This window comes from Sylvia atricapilla, chromosome 8 (genome assembly GCF_009819655.1).
Source record: "Sylvia atricapilla isolate bSylAtr1 chromosome 8, bSylAtr1.pri, whole genome shotgun sequence".
In the NCBI taxonomy this organism is placed as follows: Eukaryota; Metazoa; Chordata; class Aves; order Passeriformes; family Sylviidae; genus Sylvia; species Sylvia atricapilla.
The window spans coordinates 9,507,958-9,525,519 of NC_089147.1; the positions used below are offsets into that span (position 1 = coordinate 9,507,958).

At 37.8% G+C, this 17,562-nt stretch overlaps 1 protein-coding gene across 2 annotated transcripts in view; it reads left to right on the plus strand.

The window, feature by feature from the left end:
* GPAM (glycerol-3-phosphate acyltransferase, mitochondrial) overlaps nt 1-17,241 on the plus strand; it is a 28,589-nt gene extending 11,348 nt beyond the window's left edge. The window contains exons 7-21 of one of the 2 annotated variants that reach the window (XM_066323585.1): nt 485-581; nt 1,631-1,767; nt 3,062-3,161; nt 3,890-4,102; nt 4,483-4,596; nt 6,547-6,632; nt 7,548-7,663; nt 8,433-8,503; nt 9,642-9,906; nt 10,402-10,544; nt 11,852-11,929; nt 12,712-12,852; nt 13,580-13,769; nt 13,881-13,939; nt 15,095-17,241. In XM_066323585.1, coding sequence (XP_066179682.1) covers nt 485-581; nt 1,631-1,767; nt 3,062-3,161; nt 3,890-4,102; nt 4,483-4,596; nt 6,547-6,632; nt 7,548-7,663; nt 8,433-8,503; nt 9,642-9,906; nt 10,402-10,544; nt 11,852-11,929; nt 12,712-12,852; nt 13,580-13,769; nt 13,881-13,939; nt 15,095-15,211 — 1,927 coding nt within the window. In that variant the 3' untranslated portion in view covers nt 15,212-17,241. The remainder of the gene's footprint in view (nt 1-484; nt 582-1,630; nt 1,768-3,061; nt 3,162-3,889; nt 4,103-4,482; nt 4,597-6,546; nt 6,633-7,547; nt 7,664-8,432; nt 8,504-9,641; nt 9,907-10,401; nt 10,545-11,851; nt 11,930-12,711; nt 12,853-13,579; nt 13,770-13,880; nt 13,940-15,094) is intronic. The other variant, XM_066323586.1, reaches the window with a different exon arrangement.
* Nucleotides 17,242-17,562: the final 321 nt, after the last annotated feature.

Below are 17,562 nucleotides of genomic sequence, written 5' to 3' on the forward strand. Positions count from 1 at the left end.
AACTTTTCCTTTTCTCCCAAAACTAGTTTTGGTGCTAACGCTTCGACCAGTACTGGCATCATTTGTTGTTTCAGGCTCATGTGGGCAAGAGCAGCTGTCTGCAGTATCATAGACTGAAAGACAATTTTTCCATTAGTCTATTCAATATTATAATTTTAGATATAGATATCTCAGGGAGAGTCTTACTTTAGATTAAATCTTCTCCTGTGGTGTGTTGCATTTACTGCTAAGGATGATTTTGTCTGTCATGTTCCTAGTTCACTGCCTTCGCTGAGGTTGATACAAGATTTGTGTCGTAACTGCTGGAGGCTGAAATGTAGCTACTAACCATAGGCAAAACCTTGCTTAGCAACTGGATTTTATAGTAATTTTGTTTGAATATAAATTATCAGATGAACTGGCTTTGCCTTTAGTCATACAGAAGCAATATAAAACAGAGGCAGAAGTAAATGAAGCTTTTTGAGTTGTGTTTGTTTTTCCTTAGGTTGACTGGCTGGGTGTTACTGAAGTTGTTTAACAGCTTCTTCTGGAATATCCAGATCCACAGAGGTCAAATAGAAATGGTCAAAGCAGCAACAGAGGTAAGAGAGGGTGGGAAAATCCAGTAGTTTAGATTTCTGAAGTAGTTTCTAATGATGTTTGCAGCACTTCTCTTTATGTGAGAGTTCTGCTAAGTCTGTATGAAATGTAATTGTAGGTAGAATGGTTTTGTATCTGAAGTACAAAAAGAATGCTATGAAAAGGTGTTCTTAATTAAATATATGCTCCTAGAGTTGTGTAACCTAAAATACTATGTGAACTCTGGCTTTACCTTTGATTCAGGATCAAATTATAACTATCAGGCTGAATTATTATCTCAGATAACCTACATCCAACATCATTGCTGGGTTTTTTGAGGCAGCTGGCAAAAATTAGTAGATCTAGTCAGAATTTTTCACTTTTACTTTCATTTGGATTAAAAACTTTTAAGAAAAAAATCTTTCTCATTTCTTACTAGCAATCTCTTTCTAGTTTTTCAATATTTATTGAAATTGGTCAAACAAACTCCTAAATGCTACCATTTTCTTAACACCCAAATTAATTAACTCTTCTTGCAGAATTTACCTTAGAAATATTGATTAGATAAATTCAACAAATGAAGTCCTTGTTCTTTTCTGGGTTTGTTGTTTTTTTTGGTTTTTTTTGTTTTTTTTTTTTTTTTTTTTTTTTTTTTTTTTTTTTAATACTGTGTTTGGGAAACCCACTATTCATAAATCCTTGCTAATATCTAATAGAAATACCAGTACTTTGGTGACAGTGAGGATTTTTCCATGTCTCTTTAATTGTTTGATTAGTTTCTCAACACTGTGAGTCTGAAGAAACTGGGAGTAATAATCATTGTTAATGTAATGGATACAATTGAAAACTACTGTCCATGAAAACTAAGACTACAGACAAGTTGACTAAAATGTTCTCTAAATTGTCCCAGCTGAAGGAAAACCAGGAGTAAACAAACTCAATTATGGTAACTGGAAAATACCATCAGTTCAGATGATATTAGCAATCTCAACAGTGTATTTAAGAAAAGGAGTAATAGTCCGTGTTTCTTATCAACTGACTTGTTTCTTTTTTCCTTCTCTCCCCACCACAGATGAATTTGCCTCTTATCTTTTTGCCTGTTCACAAATCCCACATTGACTACCTGCTTCTTACGTTCATTCTTTTCTGCCATAATATCAAAGCACCCTACATAGCTGCAGGGAACAATCTCAACATCCCCATCTTCAGGTAATAACCTCTTCTTATTCGGAAAGACTGAGGTGGTGGGATCTGACCTATTGCACAAAATGTCCAAGTGTAAAATTATCTGGCTGTTATTGGGCCATCATGTAGAACTTCTTTGGTTCCTGTGACATGTTCAGAGAGGGAGTATCACAACATCCTCCTGAAAAGCTCTGTTACAACCTTAGTAGGGTAAGGAGAAAGGATATTCCTTTTTTGAGGTCTCAGAGTGGGAAGGTGACTTAGGAAGGATGATATGGGAGAAAGAGTTGTGAATGGACAACTCTTCATGCAGTTTAGTGAGCTGGCTAATGAGCAGCAGCAGTACTGAGTGAATAATACTTTGTGCAAAAGTATTCCACTTGAGTCTGTGTTTAAATTATATTTCTGGTAGCAGAAGAACCTGAGGTATTTTAGGTAATACTTTGCCTTTGAGACAGAATTTGGGCATATTTGATATCTAAAAATCCACTGGATATTATAGGAAATGATGAGGAAAGAAGGGGGGAATACCTTGACCTCAAGGGTGTTTTACACCAGTAGGTGCTGGTCTGTAATAATCCCAGTCAGAAAGGCATTCATATAAATTATCAATTAAAATGCTAGTTCTTAGGGCCAGCAGAATAAAGAGAGTTTAGCATAGATGATCTTCAGATGACATTACTTTAGGCACTGGGCACCCTGAGTTCTCTAGCATTCAGTACATAGCACCCTGTCTGCAGAAAGGGGTACTCCTGTTTGCTCTTTTGAGCCAGTAAGGGATTTTCTTGCAAGAAAACCTATTCATCATTGCTTCTGTCAAGCAGAGGGGATGTCCCCATGAGAACTTCTTCCTACTATGAGATAAAAGCAGAACCATGCAGGTGGTGTAATTGCTGGTGCCTAGTGGGAGCTGCCTGCTGTTTGCTGTGTTAAAATCAGCTGGCTGAGCTGGTTCTGCAGGTGAGGGGAGTGTGCAGCACACCATGGTCATGCTGACCATGCCATCTGCAGCACAGCACAGACAGGGGCAAGCTCAGGTTAATTTATATGGGTCACCAGCATCTCAATGTAAAAGGATCTCCTGGCCAGTGGCCTGTCAAGGCAGTGAAATGAAGCAAGACAGTGTAAAGAAGCCTGTTCATAAGGGAAATAGAGAAATATTTGTGTAGTCCCATCATGTGCAAGTAGTGTAATACAGTTTAATCTGTAAGAATTTCAGTTATTTGAGCCCCTGTTGTGTGCAAGGAATTATTTGTTGGAGATGCAGTAGTTTCTTGCAAACTGAAATCAATGAGTATAATCCTCCTCTGGTGTGCAGCACATTGATCCGCAAGCTGGGAGGATTTTTCATCCGTCGGAAGCTGGATCAGAACCCTGATGGCCGTAAGGATTTCCTGTACAGAGCTTTGCTCTACGTGGTGTGTATTTCTTGTCTGCCTTTCTCTAGGTAGCTTTTCACTCGGGTGGCAAGTGGGAAAGGGAGTTCCATCACTCTGGAGATGTATTTATTGCTTTGAATTTGTCTTGAGTTTCATGTTGCAAAAAGAGGGTTTGTTTTTTAAGAAGGTTTGAATTTACAGAACGAATAAAATTGCATGCTCTGCCCCTTTGAGGATTGGCAGATATCCACCTTGCATAATCCTTATTGAAGAATGTGGAATTAATGCTCTCTGAGTTAACTTGGCTTATTTCACTGATGTCTTTTGTTGTGAGGCATCTCTACACTGATTCACTTAACACAATGGAAGTCTCTGTTCATGATGGGTTGATGTAATCATTCATGCCATTCAGTGTAGTAGCTGTTTTTGCATCTTGGAAGATGGGATGTGCTGGGGAACCAGAAGGAAAGCTGAATGGGAATGAACTGGATCAAGCATTGCTAAGGATGCTTTTTGAACAAATGTCATTATACTGCTTGTATATTCAGGCAAATTCAGTTCCAGATAGGTCTGGGATTGTGTCAGGCATTCATTAATTACTGGGTTTTTTTCCCACAAGTACTCATGCCGACTCATGATCTTCCAATGCTTTTAAAAGGAAATGGTTGCTGATAATATATTTGAAAAACAATTGTACGTTATTATACATATGTTTGCGAATATAATTAGATACTTATCTGTTCTCTTGCCAATCATTTTGTATTTAGCACATAGAAGAATTGTTAAGACAGCAGCAGTTTCTAGAAATATTCTTGGAAGGCACAAGGTCTCGAAGTGGAAAGACATCTGGAGCTAGAGCAGGTCTTCTGTCTGTGGTGGTGGATGCTCTCTTCTCAAATGCCACTCCTGATGTCCTAATTATACCTGTGGGAATCTCCTATGATCGCATAATTGAAGGTCACTATAACAGTGAGCAGCTGGTAAGAGCAATCCAACAACTTGTTTTGCCTAGGGGATTTTCTGCTTATGTGCAGGAAAACATGTTACATAGTGAAAGGTTGTACTAGTCCTCTGTTCCATGGACACAGGGTTTGTGTTGAGCCATGAATCACAAAACGTTTCTCATGGGGAGTGCTGAGGTGCAGGTGACACACTTCTAAATGCAAATTCATGACGTGGCAAGTAATATGTTCAAGGGGCTATCCATGGAGAAAAATAGCTCTCTAGATTTACTTGAAGTTACAAGGTGTGTCAAAAGCTTTGGCCTTGCTTTGTCTGCTGTTGCATGCACTTTAATTTTAAACATAACCTTTTAATTGCAAAGTGGAAGAAAAGCAAAACAACCACCTATGTTTTCTAGGGCAAGCCCAAGAAGAATGAAAGTCTTTGGGGTATAGCTAGAGGAGTCTTCAGGATGCTGCGGAAGAATTATGGGTGTGTCAGAGTAGATTTTGCACAACCATTTTCCTTAAAAGTAAGTTTGGTATCTTGAAGATCTTCTTGAAGGTTTGACATTTTTGGTCTTTCAATAGTGGGACACATTTATTTCAATTTTCTCTTTGTGGGTTATCGTCACTAGCATTATGTGCTACAGTCCATTCTGACAGGACAAAAGTATCCCTGTTTTTGATGAATGTATGAGTCTTTGAACACATTTGTATTAAGCTGAAATATTCTCGGAGTTGATACATTACTTTTGAAATGGTCTGCGTATTCATACTGGTGGGGTTCTTTGTTTAATGAACAATCTTTAAAATGATCCTTATGCTGTCTAGTAATTCTTTACATTGTAGAGACATTTGGAGGTGAAGAAAGCTGAATGCTGTTTCCCAGTTTAATTTAATGACATCTGCAATAGTTAAGGAAGGGCATTTATCTCGCTGGATTTTTAAAATTGCTAAGCAAATTAGTAGCTATAAAAGTGTCATGGGTAATATATCATAAAAATCTGTGTATTCTTATAAAGTCATTAGTCATTATTAGTTCACTACTGTTACCTACAGTACTTCACCATATACTGTTCTGTAGTTTTTCAGGGAATGGGGTAGTGTGACAGTACCTGCATTTACTCTGAATTTTGTCTGATCTCTTTGCAGAAGCTGCTGGTACTAATCTACATTTCACCAATCTGTATTCTGCCACAGTATACCTTATTTTTAGTGTGACTTTAATAAGATTAAACACTGCAACAGCAACTCACTAGAACATTATTCAAATTAATTAGGTGTTCTTCTTTCTGCCCTACTTCTCTCAGAAAAAGCAGTAGGGTTGGAGAGCCTTGGAGGGTTCAGTTACCACAGCATGAAATTATTGTGACCGGCTGCACTGCATTATAATTAGTGGAGTAGGGAAAGATACTGATTCACTTCCAAAGGAGAAGGCTTGGGCTATTCTTGGTAGGGAGTTAACAACTCTTCTTGGATCAGTGTAAGGAAAAGAGGGTTATCTGCTCTCTTAATCTAGTGAAATGCTGATTACTCTGTACCTTCCCAGCAGCCTCTGTCAGGTCTCATTTGTACCTGTGTTCCATATTATGTGAATGGTGATAAATGATATAAATTGTTGAAGTGTGCCTTAGCTCAGATCTGCAGAAGTGTAACTGTAGTTGTACCACTGCAGGTTTTTCTAGAGCAGATGAGCTTCGGGGGTTAATTCTGGGCATCTGTAGTTCTATGAGCACAGGCTTGGATGCAGAAGAGAGTGGAGAGGCTGTGGAAGTCTTTTAAGCAGCTTTCCTGGGAGGGAACTGTTTTCCTGACCAGCAGGTTAAGTGGCTCTTTAGTTTCCCATTCTTTACAGAAACTGAGGGAACACAGTGTCCTGAAAACAGAACAGTGTAAATTTTAACCTATAAGGAGTGGAGTTTGGCTTTTGAGAAATTCGGGATTCAGGAATTCCAAGCATGCAGTACCCTGCCTGCTTCCTGGGGGCTTTAGTTTGTGTCTTGCAACTGGAGTTTTGTACACCACTGTTTTCCCTAGGAGAAGTTCTCTATTCTGGCATTTGAATGAGGCAGGAGTAAGCAATAATTACAGTCTCCATGTTGGTTCTGAATGGGTGCTAGGCTTTGCTCTCACTCATGTTAATGAGGCAGTTCTCATTAATTTAATTGTGGAACTCATCTCAAAGGAGTTGTTCACAGCAGGGTGCTGACAGAGGTTATGTGTTGTTTTCATTGCAAGTTTTTTTATGGTGTACAGATTCCTTGCTGTGGGAAGTCTGCTTTTTGCATCAAATAAAGTCAAAAGGGAATAAGCTGTTGAAAACTTTTGATATCTCTGACCTTATTACTGCTTTTTTAGTGTGAGCTATTTTTAATCAGTTGCATTTTTGAATAATTGCCTTTTTCCTGTAATAGCATTATCAGTTGATTGCAAGAATAAGGCGGAAAAAGCACAAAAAATAATGAGTCTTTTTTTAACAGGAGTATGTAAACAGCCAAAGCCAAAAACCTGTGCCTGCTCCTCTTTCTTTGGAACAAGCTTTATTACCAGCTATACTTCCATCAAGGTAGAGATTTTTTTGGGGTGCTGCTGAAAGGGAGGACAGGTTGGGATTTGTTTGTTTATCTTTTTAGTGTTCTGCATTAAATTCCAAGCAGTGCTTGAGCTCTCCATGGATAATCTAATTGTTTATAGAAAAGTGCAAAACTTTTAGGCAGTTATAACTGTGCAATTTATTATAAGAGTTACATTCCTCCTGATGAGCTCTCGTTCAAATAAATTCAAGTAGACTCTTTTTTTTTATTTTAGTAAACTCTGTTGGTTTGTGTATAGATTTTACGGAATAATTTAGGGGGAAAAATGAAATGCTTAGTGAAAAGTAAAGGATTTGCTTTGGACCTCACAAACATTTCATAAGATTTTTGGAATAATTCCCAAGCAAATAGGACCTGTGAGTGAGTACTCCTTGTTTTCAAGGAGGTGACTGTCAGAACTGCTCAACTGCTCAAGGGTTAGTTCTGAATTTGTTGCATAGATACACATTTTAGTTGATATTTTCAGGACTTACACAAACCTGTGTGATCCTGGTGGAGACAAAGTCAGTCCTGTACCTTTAGAAAGTTGCAAATCCATGCAAAAGACTATTTCTAGTTTGTAAAGAGACTGGGGTCTGTCTTCTAGGAAAATTTCCTTTTTCTACTGTTGTCCATATTTGTGTGAACAAAAAAGAGCAATTGGTGTTACGGCAAAGATATGAGTCTTATCATGGATAAGACTACCAAAAAAAATGCTGTGCAAAGAAATAATCAGGAAAAGTTGCTAGAGCTTTTTGCTGATAGCATTTTCTGCCTTTACCAGACTGTAATGGTATTTTGTGCTGTGGTTCAGTTAGTGTGTATATATATAAAAAAATCAGTTTATATTATTTTACATTTTGATCAGAATCTAAATGTCATCATGTTAATTTTTATTCTGTATTCAGACCTAATGATACTGTGGATGAAGGTGCAGAGGCCTCCCTGCCCAACTCCAGGGATATCACCAGCGAGCCCTTCAGAAGAGAGCTGATATCCAACTTGGCTGAGCACATTTTGTTCAGTAAGTGTTGAAGGGTATCACTGCCACAGAATCATAGAATGGTGTGGATAGGAAGGGACCTTAAAGATCATCTCATTTCAACCCCTCTGCCATGGGCAGGGGCACCTTTTGGGGCAGGTGCTGACAGCTGCCTGTTTGGTTTTGCTGACAGCATGAATTTTCTGTGTGGTAATGTCACACTTCCTAATTGTCTCCATTCAGGTGATCATTTCACGACTTACATAATCTTAACAATTCTCCATTCTTTTTCTCCCTCCTTCCTCTACAAAGTTTAATAAACTCTCTTTCTGATCAAGTAGAAGGTTGTTCTGTTTGTTGAACTAATACACTAAACTGTCTGTACTCTGAAGTGCTTGATTGTCTTATTGATACACTCATTGCCTGTCTCTTCATGTAAGGAGCTATTGGAGTGCCTTAATGGCATTATTTAAGGTCATGCATGAACTCATCTAGCTGCATGGACCAGTTGCCTGGTTTTATAGGTATATGCTTCAGTCAGTAGATCTGTGGTTTGTGGTACCAGAGATACACAGAAAACAGTACTTACCTGAGTAAATATTTAGGCTTTATTCAGTCTTCTTAGTCCAAGTTACTTTGATTATTTTAATACTGTTTCTAGACAGACATAATATACGTTGTATTTTATTCAGTGGGTACAGTTCTGTGCCCATGTAACTGTTACTATTTTTTTAATACTGGGTACTCTTTTATTTGTAATGGTGTTCTGAATGTCTCAGGTGCTTAACAAATTTATCTTGTTCACCTCTAGCTGCTGACAAGTCCTGTGCTGTGATGTCTACCCACATTGTTGCCTGCTTGTTGCTGTACAGACACAGGCAGGTAAGGCTTCTGTGCTGCTTAAATAGTGAAACATTGCTTTGGCCTTGTTGACTTACTGAAAAAAAAAAAAAAAAAGTATGGATTTTAATATTGCATGATACTGATTAAAAAGAAGAAAGATGCATTTAAATTAAAGTGGATCTCAGATAGTCTGGGTGCTGCTATTTTAGTTAGCAGTGGATGCTTGAACACAAGCCAATATTGATAGGATGATAATAAATGCTTATGTGGAAATAGATCTTCGTAATTCAAAATGTTCTGCTTTTTTTAAAGATTATATGGGTTTCATTTATTGTATTAGAGTTGGCTTTAGTTGTCTTTTAGATCTCAAAATACATTCACTATTGAATACTCTAGAAACTATTCCATTAATTTCCAAATTGATTTTGCTGCTCTTCAGTTCGAAAATACTGTTTCACAGTGGCAGACTGATACTAATGTTTACCTGAAGTCTTGTGCATGAGGGTTGGAAGATTTTTTTTTCTCCTACAACTTTGTTCAGCCATTTTTCTAAAATTCTTCAAGTCTGAAGCTTTTATTGCACATAAATTGAGAACAAATGGAAAAATATTGGTCAGTTGTATAATCATGCTTGTGGAGGAGGTGTCACCAATCTCATCAGCCCAGTCTTTCCAATTTCCTAGAATGGTGGAATCAAAGAAGCATTTTACAATGTAATCTGACTCCATCTTGATGGAAAACAAGGAAAGGAGGTTCCTGAGGAAAGGCTTTTCCTCATGTTCCAAACTAATTGTTTAGTTTGGTTAAGTGCAATATTCCCAGCTAATTGAACATTCACTTTATAGCATAGGTAATGGAAATATGATACCTCTGACGTGGTCTTGAGGTATCTTGAGATATTCAGGTCTCTGCAGGCTGTGAAATAAACCAAGAAACAAAGAAAAACCTTGCATTCCCAAATAGTTCCATGACTGTAAAATATAATTGCACGTAATTCAAACATGTGGATCTACTACATCAAAACCTCAGTGAAAATCAGTTTTTCTGATACAACTGTTCTGCTTTGGATTATTGACAGTTAGTGTATTGTGTTTGATATATACCTGATTATTTGGTTTGCTGATAGACTCCTGTGCAGAAAAATTGTTTAACTGTGTGATTCTGTGTTTATTTCTAGGGAACTGATCTTTCCAGACTGGTAGAAGATTTCTTCTCCATGAAGGAGGAGGTCCTAGCCCGTGACTTTGACTTGGGATTTTCAGGGAACTCAGATGATGTTGTCATGCATGCCATCCACTTGTTGGGGAACTGTGTAAATATCACAAGCACGAGCAGAAACAATGAGTTCTTCGTCACTCCCAGCATCACAATACCTGCTGTCTTTGAACTGAACTTCTACAGCAATGGAATACTTCATGTCTTCATTAAAGAGGCTGTTATTGGTATGTTTTGGAGTTTATCAGGGAAAGACTTTCTTGTAACCCTTGAAGTCAGGGTATCTGCACAAAAATGCCCATCAGTTTCTTGTGTTATTTACTTTAATATGCTTTTTGGTTCCTGTTTCAATACCCATTTACCTTAACAAACAGTTTAAAAGCAAACTTGTATTTTGTTTGAAGAATGTTTCCATTCTTCTTTCCCTTCCTCCTTTATCTTTCTTGGAAGTGTTTGTGTATTGGTCACTGTCATAGGCCAGGCACTATCAGAGTTTTGAGCCAACATGGCAAAACCTGTGCTGGTGTATTTTAATGAGATTTTGTTTTGATCTGATGTTACTGGACACAAAATAGTGGTTAAGTCTCTCTTTATTCTTGAATGGCATTTGCAACATTTGGCTGCTTTTAGCCCCAGAAGTGGACAAAACGGAAGTTTGGTGTTTGCTTTGCCATAAAGCTCTTTGAGAAACAAAACTTTGCCTGTGTTTGTTTCTGCTCCAGCCTGCAGTCTTCATGCAATTCAGAGCAGGAGATACAGAAATGGTACCAGTGGTGCTTCCCATGGTTTAATCAGTCAAGAACACCTGGTCCGAAAAGCTGCCAGCTTGTGCTACTTGCTTTCTAATGAATTCACTGTATCTTTGGTAAGCAATTGCATTAATTGTCCAGTTTTTGTTCCACTTGTTACTTTAAAATTACAGGGTGCATTTTAGTGTCACAGCTCTGATCCATTCACTGTCAGTGATGGGAGTGGGTGTCAGTGGTTGTCACACACTGAGTGCCACCTGCTGCTCTTGCAAGTGCTAAAGTGAGTGATGGAGTTAAGCCTGAGACATTTCTGCTGTGTTTTAGGCCTTTCCTGAGAAAGGCAGCATTAAGAAGCCCACCTTGAGTTGTGGGAAGCTGAGAGAGCAGCTTCTCTAATATATTCTATCATTGTTGTCATTAGATCATCACAGCTGTATTTGCATTCTGCCCAAACTATTTTTTTTTTAACCTAAAGAAACAGGAGTCTTTGTGAGTACCCAGCTCCTATGAATTTGCACAGGTAATTAAAATTATGTTGGGAAGTAAGGTTCCATATTCTAAAGATATCCCTTATTTGCATAGGAGTGCAGTACTCATGTGCCACACCTAGTGCTTAGTGGCAATTTTAAACATGGCCTGAGTTCAGTTTTCGTTGTTACAAAACACTGACAAGAGCTGATGTTACCTCACTTTTCAGACACAGCATACTTTCAATTTTAAGTGCTAGATGTTTTTTTTTTTCCTTATGTGTAGAAGTTACTTAAAATTCTAGAGATTCTTGAATGAGTTCTTATAATTGCACTCATATTTGACTTAAGCATTTTTATGGAAGCATAAGCCAAATTCAGTATTTTTTTCTGGGTAGTAATGTTAGCTCATATGCTGGAGTTCTTTAGTAATATAATCCTTCTGCTTTCAGAGTTAATAATTGATTATTATTTTTTCACTAAGAAAATATTTCCTAAATGATTATGAATAATGTAAAAGAGGTTGGATTTTTTTATTCAGTTTCAAACCTGTAAGAGAATTTCTTGAAATTGTAGTTTTTTAAAAATTCCAAATAGATTACTTTTACGAGTTTCAATAATTTTGATTTTACTATGATTTTATTCCAGAATTGTTAATAGAGTAAAATTTGGTTAGAGGCTATTAAAAAGGGACAATATTTAATGTGGCTTTCTACCACTGGTAATGCATTTCAGAAAAATCTTGGACGTGTTTTAAATGCCCTATTTCACTATAATTTTTTTTAATGTCTGCCAGGATAAACACAAGAGTGGTGCATTGGGATTATGCTGATAAAAGTTTAACAGCTTGCATAAAAGAAATAATACTGCTGTATGTAGAACATTCATACTGAACAGGGAGTGATGGTGCTGTAATGGATGTGACTTTTTCATTGCATTCCTTTTATGTTGTGCAGCCTTGCCAGATGATCTATCAAGTTTGCCATGAGTCTGTGGAAAGGCTGATCCAGTATGGCATTCTCCTGGTGGCTGAGGTAAAGTGGCAGAGATACTGTGGGAGTAGTGTACTCTGTTATAGGTGGTTTATGCTCCTTAGTTGTGAGACTTGTTCTAAGTATATGTTGTTACTGAAAGCTTGTAACGATGTGCCCAGGACTGAGGCTGCTTCATTCCTCTGTTCCTAAGTGTCGGAGACGGTTGGGTACAGTCAGCCTGTGATGCTTCATGACTCTGTGTGTAATTTCATTTTACCAGTAAGGCTCCTAAGGCAGACACCTATTTTTCTAGTGTCGTGAAACTTGCGATTTATTTTATTATTGGAGCCCTTTCAAGTGTAGCATGGGTAAATGGGTTTTCATTTTCTACTCTACTGGAGTCAGGAGTCTAGACCTTTTGTCATTCTTTAATTGCTTTGCCTTGATCTCAGAATGACTGTAAAACTCCTCAGCTTGCAGTTTCAGGGCTGTGGGAGAGTCACTCTGTGGTGCAGTTTGCCAGAGGTGCACAGTGCAAAGAAAACCTTAGGAGTAGAGGCAGCTGGTTCAGCATATCTTTGCTTCATAAACTTCTTTTTTGTGCCCAGTAAACAAACCTTTAAGCACCAAATAAGAAAAAAGGAAAAAAAAACAGGTTTTTTTTTTCCAAATGTCTCTTCTCTCTCCTTTTCTCGATGCTGCCTATAATTGAGACTCAATTGCTTCCATTAAATAGTGGTTAATAAATGCATTGATTAAGTCAGATGAGGTTATAAAATATACCTATTGCTTCCCTGGGTTTGGAGTTTTACCTATTTACCACCTTGCTTTTGAAATTTAAGCAGGATGATCAGGAGGATGTTAGCCCCAGTCTTACAGAACAGCAATGGAATAAAAAACTCCCTGAGCCATTATCTTGGAGAAGTGATGAGGAAGATGAAGACAGTGATTTTGGAGAGGAGCAGAGAGATTGCTACCTGAAGGTAATATTTGCCTTAGGCTACTGATGCTAAACCCTCTTGTGAGAGATATAAATTACTTCACTTATTCAGGACAGGTACTAATAATTTTGGGGTGTGTGTGTGGGGGGGGGGGGGGTTGCAATTAGTTTTAGTTAGTATTTTTGTACGGTCCATTTGTCTCCTTCCCATGAGGAAAACAGCTGAAGAAACATAATCTTTACAGAGAGGTGGAAGAGCAATGGTTGGAGTCCTGGAAATTGATAAAGCCTCAAGTATCTTGGTTTTATTCTTTACATGCAGTCTAAAAAGGACACATCCAGCTGTTATTTATATTCACCCTATATTTCACTTCACATATTGCTTATGTTGATTTTAAATACATTACTAGTTTCCTCAGAGCTGACACAAACACGCCTTAGGATCTCTTGTTAACACTTGAAAACTTCTGTCCATCCCTGTGAATGCAGGGCAGCCTTTCTGTTGGCTGCAGATCAGTGTGATGTCTTTAATTTTATCTTGAGAAAATAGTAATACTCTGGAGGAGGGAGAAATAGCATTGGTCTGTTGTTCAGTGCCTGTTTTGTCCTCATGATAAACCTCTTTTTTTGCTATGCTCCCACGCTTGTTTCTGTACAAGTTTTTGTGCTTTTGTTTTTATTTTGGTTGCTGTTTCACCATGTCATGCCTTGCAGGTTCTATCAGGTTTCCACTGGTCTCTGCCACTAAACCTTTTGCTGCCTTTTCTTAGGTGAGCCAGTCTCAAGAGCACCAGCAGTACATCACTTTCCTGCAGAGGTTACTGGGACCGTTGCTGGAGGCATACAGCTCTGCTGTCATCTTTGTGCACAATTTTAGTGGTCCTGTTCTAGAGTCTGAATATATTCAGAAGCTACACAGGCACTTAATAAGCAGGACGGAGAAGAATGTTGCTGTGTATGGTATGTTAAACTGGTTTTGGAACTGGGTTTGATTCATTCTGTTCTTTCTACCACAAGGTAGCCCAAATTGAGCTTTGGTTTGTTTATCTCTGGGTTTTTTCTCTCTTGCAGCTGAGAGTGCTACCTACAGTCACGTGAAAAATGCAGTAAAAGTCTTCAAGGAAATTGGAGTAAGTGTTTGGTGCTCAGAGCTGGTGACTCTCAAGTTTCACATCAATAATGAGCACTATTTGGACATTTCAAGGAATCTGTCCAGTGTCAGTTTAAAATCAGTGAATGTATCTGTGGAAATGTATTGTGGGTTTGGAGCATTTTGGTTTCCTTCAGGCTGAGGGCTGTAACAGAGAGCACAAGCTGCAGAACAGGACACTTTTTGCCCCTGGGGAGGCTTGTCTGGATGGCTGGGTGACCAGACATCTTTATTCACAGCAAATAAAGTTCCTCTGTTCTACTCCATATTGAAAGGCTGAGAGCATGTTCTGTGCTCAGTAACAGCTAAATTTAATTTTGAAGTCTACTTAAATCTTTAAGAAAGCATTAGTTATTGAATTTTGGCTTAGCAATGATTGATGCTCCAGAAGAACCATCCTTATACACCTTCAGTGCTCACCATGAGGGTACAAGTGTTCTTTAGGATAAACATTCAATTTTGTACTTTACCACTAGTATTTTGAATTATAAATCACACATCTAGATTTTGCAAGTGAAGTGCTTTCTTTCATCAGACTGGCATGGCTTCCTGAATGCTAGATAAGACACAGCGTTAAAATTTTGGAAATACTGACATTTAGGCAAAACATTGCTGTGTATGGGTTTTGAAGTCTTTGCCTTTAAATTCTGATATATTGAATAATCCAACAATAGTTGGCCTAGTAAAAGTATCTTCCTAGACTCTGAATAGCTGTGAGGAAAGCACATATTGAATCTCATTTTCCAACAGCAGGATAAACTAGAATGAAAAGTGGGACTAGGTAATGTTTGCTGAGTATCTGTTATAGCATAGATCTGAATTCTTGTTTTTAGTGCTTACACTTTCAATTGGATGCCTTTGATTGCTTGTTTTGTCCCTCACTGTTAAGATTTGGCTGTTTATCACCTACTGTACTTATTTTTCAATTTCTTCTCTTGTATAACCCCTGAAGGGCTTCAACCTTGAGTGAATTCTAATAATACCTAAAAGGCATTGCCATCTAAGCCCTCAAGAAACGAAAAGAAAGAAGTCTTGTAAAGGAGGGAAAACAGCATAGACCATAACATTTAAATCTCAGAAGAAAGGAGATTCCTTTAACAGGGTGATGCTTACATGTGTTCACACTGTGCTTCAGGTTTTCAAGCAGACTCAGCAGAGGAAAGACATCATTTTGGAACTCGGCACTACGTTCCTACCTCAGAGCAACCGGCAGAAACTACTGGAATTCGTCATGAGCTTCATGGTGTTATAGACCACACACAGCACCTTTGTCCAGGGACACGAGGACAGCTTCTGAGACTGTGGCAAAGCCTGGGGACATTTGCTAATCCTTCAAAGTGTAAGGTGCCACTGTCTGGGTAAGGCCTTCTCTGACTTGAACTACTGGAAGACAAGTGCCTTCTTACATGTGCATTTATGGGTTTCTTACAGTCCCAGTCCTGTTGTAATACAGCGAATCTCAGATGACACTTTCGATACAAGTAATCAAACATGTTGCAAAAAATAAGATGAATTATTAGAATTAGAGGTAAAAAAAGTTTTATCAGTGTTACATTTTAAATGAACTTTTAAAGACTGTAACAGATGCACAAGTACACATATTGGTGTTTTGTAGCTAACCCTGAGATCTTGAGTTTAGTGGCAGCACAGTTTATGGCTTAACCAAGTAATTTTCATTCCAATTCAGTTTTATTGTTTTAAATAAATGGTTTAAAAATTTTGCTTAGGTAGGCTATATATTTCATGGATAAAGCCATAGTTTTTCTTAAGTGTTAACATAAATGCCAAAATTCTAATGAAAATTACAGGTACAGACATTTGAGAATAAGGATCATGTAGCAGGTGATTGTGAGAAATGTCAGCAGGCACACCTTGCACTATTAAAACTGTAGTGCAGTGATAAATTGCACTAATCACTGCTGTCAGGAAGAATGTGAGAGTAGTGTTCTTGTTTTTATTATGGCATCTGTCAGATGAGTCAGGAGACAGTTGCCTGAATGTGAATATCTTGTAAAATCTTAGATTATTATTTAATTGAAAAAAGCCTGATCAGTTCAGGTTTTTGTTTGGGTTTTTTGTTTTGTTTTGTTTTAATTTTTTTTTAATTAATAGGCTGTCAGATTTTCTTAAGTGGAGTAAAGACTTGATTTGGTGAAATAAGTTTTAATTTTGGACGTAAAATTTCAGCGATAATTTTGTCAGCTTTTTGGAAACAAGTGTCCATATTATATTCTGTTTTTGAGCAGACCTGAATTGGCATGAAGTAGTACCTCTGGAAACACAGAAATGTAAACAATGTACTTTTGACTGTGATCTAACTGACCTACAAAAAATTAATTCATAGGCAAAACTGAATGATGAATAAATTCTGTCCTATGAAACAGGACTCTGGTGTTGCAATTTGATCCTTTTTCATGGAGGACTTGCACTGTAGATTTCACCTTCTCTTCATGTGAGGGCAGATTAGATTGCAACCTGTAGTCCTGTATTTTAGTACAGCTGATATAGCTGAAGCAATAACTTGGTGGTATGTGAAGCTGGTTTGCTTGTGAAATGTGTTTTCTCTCCTTTATGCCTTTAGATGAGGGAAATACAGCATTTCCTTTGCTGCATTGCTTTGCTTGATTCTCACATCCTGGCCTTGTGAGCAGAAAATCCCCCAAATGTCATCATGTAATCTCTGTTGCTTAACACAAACATGGAAAAGCATACTTGAATCCCAGCACTTGCACTGTTAGGCCAGCACAAGACTGATGCACACACAATTAGGGTTTGTGGCCAAGGAGCTTGCATTTGTACTGCACATTTGTCAACAAGAAAATATCTGTAAATTTTTTTATTAAATGCTATTAATATTTGAAAGCTGCAGTTTATAGTTTATTAGCATTATACTGTTAGCACTGTGAGATGCATGTGTTTTGTCACTAAACCAGGTGCTCTACAACACTTAAAGAATTTCTGAACCAAAGCTACATTAATATGGATAAACACTGACCCTTGAGTCGCTTGTGTTCTTATGTCCTTCTGCTGTCTCAGCAGGACTGACCACATCACACATAATTTGTTTTGTGAAGGCTACCAGCTGTTTGGAAAACAGTTTCATCTCATACTGACTGATGTGCACTGTTCATTCACCTGATGAATTCTCCATACAATGTTTGTTGCTGATGGCTTCCATTTAATATCAAAAAAAGTCTAGGTGCTTCTGAATAACAAGCTCTCATAGTTTACTGCACTTCAGCAAATCTGAAGTGTACTAACAGCAAAGATTGTACACAAAAATGAATTTTTAAAAATGAAGCAATATGAAGCAAACAAAACTTGAGTAATTTTATTAAGTATGTTTTGCCAATGGAGGTATTAGTTACCATAAAACCCAGGAGTACTGTGGTCACTGGAGTGTTCTGGCTAGGTATTGCAACTAAAATAATTTATGGCTTACATTAAAAAAAATTAAAAATTAAATCTGGTTAACATAAATCAATGAGTGGGTAATAATGCATGTGAATACACATTAATGGCTACTTATGTATGCAGGGGGAGGTGCACCTCTAAAACTGTTTTGGTTTTGTATGGGAAAAAACCCAACCTGCATGTGATAGA